The sequence below is a fragment of the Atta cephalotes genome, assembly GCF_000143395.1.
Source record: "Atta cephalotes unplaced genomic scaffold scaffold00033, whole genome shotgun sequence".
In the NCBI taxonomy this organism is placed as follows: domain Eukaryota; kingdom Metazoa; phylum Arthropoda; class Insecta; order Hymenoptera; family Formicidae; genus Atta; species Atta cephalotes.
Window position 1 is genome coordinate 1,384,048 of NW_012130097.1, and position 8,568 is coordinate 1,392,615.

The window sequence follows — 8,568 nt, forward strand, 5'->3', positions numbered from 1 at the left end:
AGAGAGAGAGAGAGAGCAAATGAAAGAGAATGAAGAGAGCAAAGCATCGGCCGTATTTAGCAAAATGTTTATTCTGCAAGTGTTGGAAGTTTTCTTCGCTGAGACAGGACTTACTTCTCTAGATCTAAAAGTATAATCCAATGGACGCAAAACGCTTTTTACTTCTGCTAAATGCGATTATTGTCACCGAATCGCTCATTACAGGATTCTGCGTGACTGCAGAAGATGACGTGCCAGATTTCCACGAGTTAGATGCTGACATCGAGCGACAGTTTCACGAGCTGAGTGCTTTGAATGATGCTATCTTCATCGGATGAGCCTTTTTCAGCCCATCTCCGACGAAGGTGAAACAGGACGCGATGCGTGAATGAACGGAATATAATTTAATAAGACATAATTGAACTCGCACCTCGATTCGATTAATCCTTTGGAACTGACGGCAGGTTTATTGGACTCACTCAGAGTACGGTCAAAGTCTCACTATAAATACTTTTAAAGCATTTGATTGACTAATCAAAAGAAAGAATTTTAAGAATTGGCCAATTGAAGAATGCTTCAAAGCATTTGTACACTGAAAAAAGATACTAAATTTTAATACATATTTGAATTAATAATTGAATAATTTTTCTAATAAAATGTATTATTCTCATTCTTTTTTACACGATCTTTAGAGAAATTTAATTCTGCAAGTATTAAATCATTAGTGATTAATTATTTATTTTGAATATTAAAATAACTGATAATAATAATTTTAATATTTAAAATAAATCACTGACAAATTTAATACTTACAGTATTAAATTAAATTTCTGTAAAAAGAGTTATGTCATTTTAGTTCTTTGAAATTAATTAGTACTTTTTAATTTTAACACAAATTAAATGGTTCTTATAGAAATAATTGTGTTATAGCTAGTGTTAGCTTGGAGGGTTAAAAATCGCGTTTTTCGAATAGTGCAAACAGTTACTTTAATTCATGGCTACGTAATTAATCGCTAATCCCGAGAATACTTCTTTTTAAAAGCATTAATTATGTTGCTCTTTATATGTATAATGTACGTGTTTTTTCTTAGGAAAAAAGGAAGCGTGGATGATTCGTTGATCATTGATCACGCATTCATCCTGCCGCTGCGATCTCATTGTTTCGTTTCTCTCTTTTTATGATCAATTTTATAATCTTAGTTCGTTGTACTTGACAAATCGTATATATTTTTGTACATAGGTACTTATGTATATTATAGGTGAACAAAATATATCATTTATTTCGAGCAAATGTTTGTTCGTCCCCATACCTTCGACGCTTAACTTAGTCCTATCCCTTTCTCCTAATTCTCGGTACTCTCGCTGCTGCAAATACTCGGCCGTTTCTCTGCCGTTAAATGTCGACAGATCAATTTGGGGAAGTTTCTTATCGCCTCGTCTTGATTTTCCTTCGAATATACCTGCGATATTTGTAATGATATTAGATAATCCATTTAAAATCATGCCCAAGAGAAAAATGTTTGATATTTGATTATAATTGCATAATAAAATAATTAAGATTATGAGCTCCATTTTTATGTCTAGATAGCAAAATACTAATAATTTGCTGGCAGATTGGCAACAAATTCGAACAGATTTCCACAGCTATTCATAGCCAGTGTCCGCATTAATCTCAGAATCTATCGACAGAGTTGCTGACATGCTATGCTAGCAGATTGGTACCAAAAAAGAGCTGTAAATCTTGCTCAGTTTCTGTTGCCAATTTACTGACAAAGTATGTCATTAGACTTTCTCCTATTATCTGACGATAGTCTATTGACATCGTCAATATTACAGATATTAGATATTCTGCGCAAAATTTGTTGCTTTTCTGCTATCAAAAATTTGTAGTATACTCTGCTCAAAATTTGTCTCTGCAGACTTGACTATCTGGCTTAACAGTTATTAGAATGTTGTAATGTTAGTAATAATAATTATATAATTCTACTAAAAAAATATACATGTATAAATAAAAGATATGTACAGCATCAAAAATAACTATAAATTGTTGTTAAATTAAGACAAATGCATTTTTTTCTTTCAGTGTGCCATTTTATAATTAGTCATTGCAGATTTAATAAGATTCTACACGCTTACCCCATTGATCACTACCGTCGGCACAAATCTCAAAGGTGATTGCAGAGCCTCCGTTTTGTCGCCGTTCGCTGCAAGCAAATTGTCTGCCAGCGGACTCGCGATGCAATCATCGATCAACTTTCGTGTTTCTGTACTTAGGCCGACATCTTGAGCACACTAAAATTCATTTATCGCGTTATTACAGTTCATGATAAAGCACGTTTATCGTTATTATCTTAATAACTAACCCCAGACCGTATTTATCAGCGAGAAATTTTTGTACCGTACATACTTTCGCAGTTTGAACGTGACGCGATGTGAAAATATAGCGAAACAAGTCAACAATTATGTTATCTAATAACCGACAGATATTAAATGCAACGTGTATTATCGGCGAATATTAGTGATTATCTATGGAAGTCAGTCTGATGTTTCATACGCGTGGAAAAAATTGTGCCTGAATAAAAATTCCAATGATAATTTAAACTTATTTGAACACTGAAATGTTCCAAGAACAATTAGGACATAATCGAAGTAATTTTAATTCTTTATGGATCTCAAAGAGCTAATAATAATTGTTTTAGAACCATTTTGGCGCCATTTTGATAATTTTATTTTCTGCTTGTGATGCTTTTCAAGTATCCTTACGATGTCACTTTGGTTGCTTCACGTCACGAGACAAAAAAATATATTTTACTGTTAGATAAATAATTCTGATTTCTCTCTCAATTATTCTTATAGAAATCCAATTTAATACTGAAAGATAAATAATTATTTTCTTTAATATTCAAAATAAATAATGAATCATTATGTCTTCCAAATTAAATTTCTGTAAGAATAAGCACATCTTGATCTAGTATTTTATTCAATAATAAAACTTTTATTTCAGTCTTCAAAAGTGCTCGTTTTTTCATTTTAAACGAATGCACTCAAGTGACATTTCGTCAAATGCACCGCGCTCTGCGTGATCGCGGCACGTTGTCGCGTGAATTCAATGAGAAAGTATGCCAAAAGGTCGACGTTACAAGTTAAATGTCGACTCTTACTCATCGATGCAAATCGTTGGAAAATTAATTATACGTTACATTCGATAAAGGCATGTTCGCCAGGGCCATCAGCGGCCGCATCGACTAATCGTTGCTAGGAAATTATATACGAAGGTAAAACTACCTGTGGAACAGCAGTCGCCGGGGTACTAGCGAACATTGCACAACCGACTAGATTGACCATCAATGGTTGATGGTTCTCGGCTGCCTCAGAGGACTGTATGGCGTGAATCGCACACGCTTGGGCCTTATTCCCACGGCACTCGCTGGGTCCATGTTGACACGAGAACTGCCACGGACCGGTTTCGCTTTCGCGATAATGCTACAGACACATACGTCATTAATTTGCATTTTAATCGTTTAATAATATTTTCCTCGTGATCGACGTGGATAAGAATATTGAAGACTACAGCGAGGGCAATCATTCTACATTTTCAAGGCCACAGTTTCAAACGGATGTCTTGCGAGCCAATTCATTAATTCCTCTCGAGAGGAATATAGAAAAACCAAAAGATAAATATGTAAATATATAAAGATTAAAGAACTCTATGTTAATTAACCCTCCGTAGCTGATGATGAGTCTATTGAACCCATTCAATTATATTCTTTATATTACATCTAAAAATTAAATTACTTTATTAAATTATTGTTCTTAAAATAAACTTAGTGTTTATTTTTTTTACAGGTTATTCTTAGAAATTTAATATTGAAAAATAGTGATTAATTACTTAATTTGAATATTAAAAAATATTTGTTCTATACTTTTAATATTCAAACTAAATAATTTTAAATATTAAAAGTGGCCAGCATTAAATTGGATTTCTATATTTCTATATTATTTTCCTTAAAATTAATTAGTGTTTTCTAATCACAAATTAAATGAGTTTCACTGATATATAGCGTCAGCAACTTCAATCTATTCTAATTTAACATCGAAAATTATCTTTTAATGATAAAGAATAATAATATTTTTAATATTCAAAATAAGTCATGAGTTAAAATAATAAAATAAGTAATATTATAAGTAAGTAACTGTTACACATTTTGACATCAGCTTCGGAGGATCAATAGATTTATAGACATATAACATCATATAGTAAATTAAATGAATATTGAGATATGGATACAAAGTATTTTATGTTTTCACGTGATTGTCCATGTCGAAATGCCAATCACCTCGTCTTGTTGTCATTCCTGACGAAAATTGTGACAATAAAAAATATATAAATATCTTTTTTACATTTCATTGTCTCAATTTTCGCCTCCTAGAAGCTATTTAAGATTCTGTCATTCTAGATCTCTTACACTTCAATTTTTATTTTCATTATCAAGACTCATCTCATTAAAACGATAAAATAATCATAGAGAGAGAAACGCAATTATGAAATTATTGTACTTACCGTAGCCTTACCATAAGGAACCAATGTGACATGGATATGACGTTTCAATTCCGAATATGACGGTACAAATTGATTTACGATCCATCGCATACTATCACTGCATAATGATTCATAATAAACGTCTACGTTGACAACATTTTTGTTTGATTCATTATCGGCCGACTGCGCATTGGACTTAAACAGATTAATAAAATTAACATAGATTATCATGATTTATGGTGCCGTACTTGATTTATGTTCAGTTCCACCAATATAAGATTTCTTCAATCTCGATTCAATTTATTCTTCATCTTTTTCTAATTCTAAGAATTAGAAAAAAATTAACAGAAAATTAAACTGAGATTAAAGTTTAAATTTTACATCGATGGAACTGGTTTTTCTTCATTTTTCTAAACATCAACTTTTCTTATCAGAATTAATAAGTACTACTAGAGAGAAAAGTCAATGAACCTCTATTATTCAAATCATTCAGTTATCAGAATTGTTTTATCCTCCGATCTATTCGGATAAGAATTCTACTACGTTTAAATTATTTGCCTATATTGAGAAACATTCGATAAAAATAGATATATTAATTCATGTGTAAAATTTGAAATTCATGCTTACCAGAATGCCGTGAGAGATGAGCGTAACAAAGATGACGACTGTCAGCCAGGTGCGAAAAATCCAGAAGAAATAGAATCGCATGATGATATCCGTTGTATCGTTGATGAGTGAGTTGGAAAGGCCTTTAAACCTGCTGCGGACAATAGTCGATGGGCGAACGCCAGAGAGAGGGAGATACGAAAAGTCGTAAGCGGTGGGGAATCGAAAAAGAGAGAGTAAAACGAGACAATCAATCACAGAGGAAGGGAGAGCCGTGGTTCATCCTTGCGATATTAGTTGAGGACATCCAGCAACATTTATCTGCCTTCGATCATAGACACAAGCTTGCATCAGCTTAGTTTTGCATGACAACTTGCGTTTCTAAACACGAGTGTAAAGCCCGAAAATTTTCCACATCTGTATGACATATGATCTTCACTTTCTATCGGAATACTATTGGCTTAGAATAGCAATTTTGTTGATATTAAACAACATTTTATTAATGTTAATATTTTCTAGCTAAATTTGAAACAGAAATATTCAGCATTTCATTTTAACTCATTTTAAATTAGAATTTTTGTTTTTTCTTCGATACAATTAAGCGCAAAAATCATTTAGTTGAGGCCAATCGTGATATTTAATATTTTTCTGTGAATTTTATAATATCTTGTTTTTATTTTTATCTTTATCGCATATGTGCGGTGAATCCTGTTCGCGATTCTTTAAATACTCGTGAGTTCATTATCGCATATTTAATTCGTAGAATTCAATATGCACAATCAGGAATAGCGCTATCAAATTAGGCAATTGTAAACAATTATATGATATATTTATAATATAGAATAAGTTAACAATCGCACTAGGAATATTTAAGATTAAATCGATGACGATTATATCGAGAATAATGAATAATAAATTATCGATTGAAAAGAAAAATTGCTTATTTTCTATTCAATAATTTTCCTTCTCTATTATATTATATTTAACAAACTATATTAAATATAAATTATATTAATTATAAACAATTTATGCAATTCATGATGATTCAAACACATAAGGCAGCGTATTAAGTGTGCAGACTGCAGTTAAACACATAATGCGAAATGTTTTCATTGGCAAAAATACCTAATCTTTCGTTTCACAGAATTGTATAAACTAAAAAAAAAATGAATAAATCTATCGATCAATGTAATGCATATCGTCGAGTTAAATGTTATGGGTCTATGCCCTGATGGAATTTTAATTCCTGTTGTGCTCGTGTCAATTCCTCGTACAAATCAGTGGCGCGTTGCTTGAAGGTTGCAGCAAGCTCAGGATTTTTCTGCACGCCTTCTCCGCGCGAATGCATCTGCGACAAATTCGCACAAGCGTATGGATTTCCGAGCTCACAACTCTTCAACGATAGCTTGTATGCCTCCTTATAGTTTTTCTCGATGAAGTTCTCTAAACCTCCTAGATAGATACCCGATAGGTAGAAACAGGCCTTCTCCGAGTTGTACATGTCGCAGGCTTTCTTAAGATACTTGGCACCTGCATGAACCTGGGTGGCTCTGTCCTTCTCTCCAACATCGGTCTTGGATGTTCCCAGAACACCGGCATGTAGACATCCATATTCGTCATTGAGCTCGCAGCTTTTTGATAGATACTTATATGCTGTCAGAATGTCCTTCTCGCAACCTTTTCCTATATTAAAAGAAAAGAATTAATTCTAGAATAGATTTGGAGCGATATTTGTAATTTGATTTTATATTTAAAATTAATTTCAATCTATGATTTCACTATACGATTTCTTCATTAGCTGGATGGAATCTTAATATTACTGTCCACTTTTACTAATGTAGATTAACTTCTTATATTATTTAATCATAACTTACATTACTTATTTCTTATCTTCTTCTAAGTTCTAAGAATTATGAAAAATAAAGAATAAATTAAACTAAGATTAAAGTGAATCTACATTGGTAGAAGTGGACATATAATAAAGGCCTGGTTGCATCAGCGTAAGATTAACTTCAATCTCAGTTTACCTTACTATTTATCTTTTTCTAATTCTTAGAATTAGAAAAAGATAGAAGTAAATTGAATCGAGAATAAAGTTAATCCTATTAATGGAATCCTATTAATGGAACTAAATCTAAATATATAAAATCACAATGCTCTTCAAAATTCGAATTCTGATATAGTAACGGGTTGTCCGGAAAGTTCATGCCGATTTTGAAGGAAAATTGAAACGCAGATTTAAATTTTAATATACATTTATTAAATTTAAATCTTTTGCGGCACGAACTTTCCGGACAACTCAAGATTAACTTTAATCCAGCTTCAACTTACTCTTCATTTTTTTTAATTTTTAAAACTAGGAAAAGATAGAAAATTATAAATTATTAAATCGAGATTAAAGTTAATCTACTTTGATAAAAATAGACAAAATTCATGTTTGAAAGATTCGAGTTTCTAAAAACGAAGTTTGCGCTATAATAAATCTTCCTAATAATAAATGCTCCTGACATCTACCACAAGTGTTTATAACTAATGTAGCAAGCGTCTGCTAGAGCACCTTGTGTTCCTCTCTCGGTAAACTCACCGATCACTTTAAAATCGCCGAATTTCGCGCAGCTTCTGGCGTAATTATATTGATCGCAGGTCGTCTTGTATAACGAAGCAGCTTTCTCCGTATCCAATTTTATCGCTTCGTAAAAATCACCCAACAAGTGGCATACTGTTTTCGGAGCAAAAGATTATTTTTCTTAATTGTGAGGTTAGACTCTAGCTTCACTCACCCTCCGGATTTTTCTCGTTGTAACAGCCGAATTGATATTCTATGTGAAGGTTCTTCAAGTACTCCTTTACTTCCTCCTCGTCCTTCAAATTATATGCCATCTTTTTACTTCGCGTCGTACCTGTAATCACATGATAAGAAGGTATCCACCATATCTGGAATTCGATAGTGCAAGGAAAAAAAAAAGAAATCAAGTGTGTTCGTTATCGAGACAAATTTTGTACGATTCTGCGCAGATTCCAAATGAGGCCATTTGCGCCGCGGTAATTTTGAAATGGCAATTCGAGAGATCAAAATGAGTACTTGTTAAATAAAAACATGTAAAAATGATTGAAAGAAGAATTCAGAAATATCAAACCAAATATAACATAATGTCTTTACCAAATAATTACTAGTATATAAGTATATTTCAAAATATATAACCGCATTAGCAATTCTAATTATAGAGTCTTTGAATACACTTCAAATTTTTCCAATCATATATCGTTAAATTAAAGTTTAATTTTAGCAAAAACGTTAGAGACCCTCCATCACCGGAGGATTTCATCGGCGGTCCTCTTTTCTTTGTAAGTATACTCACCCGTAAAAAAAAAACAGGTTACTAATAAATTTAGTAGCTCGTTTTTACAGGTAAATATATTTTTCATTTATTTTTTTATTTTTAT

The 8,568-nt window shown here is 32.2% G+C and overlaps 2 protein-coding genes across 2 annotated transcripts in view; one reads left to right on the top strand and one right to left on the bottom strand.

Moving 5' to 3' along the window:
• LOC105621359 (zinc finger protein 544-like) overlaps positions 1–317 on the top strand; it is an 8,197-nt gene extending 7,880 nt beyond the window's left edge. The window contains exon 6 of the mRNA XM_012202823.1: positions 205–317. Within this exon, the coding sequence (XP_012058213.1) occupies positions 205–317 (113 nt within the window). The remainder of the gene's footprint in view (positions 1–204) is intronic.
• A 631-nt stretch (positions 318–948) lies between these two features.
• LOC105621360 lies at positions 949–8,077 on the bottom strand. The gene is given in 9 exon segments (XM_012202824.1): positions 949–1,438; positions 2,115–2,270; positions 3,264–3,461; positions 4,540–4,713; positions 5,146–5,258; positions 5,261–5,278; positions 6,589–6,807; positions 7,709–7,843; positions 7,905–8,077. Coding segments are annotated over 9 exon segments (1,230 nt in total). The 5' UTR covers positions 8,005–8,077; the 3' UTR covers positions 949–1,321.
• Between the last annotated feature and the right edge of the window lie 491 nt (positions 8,078–8,568).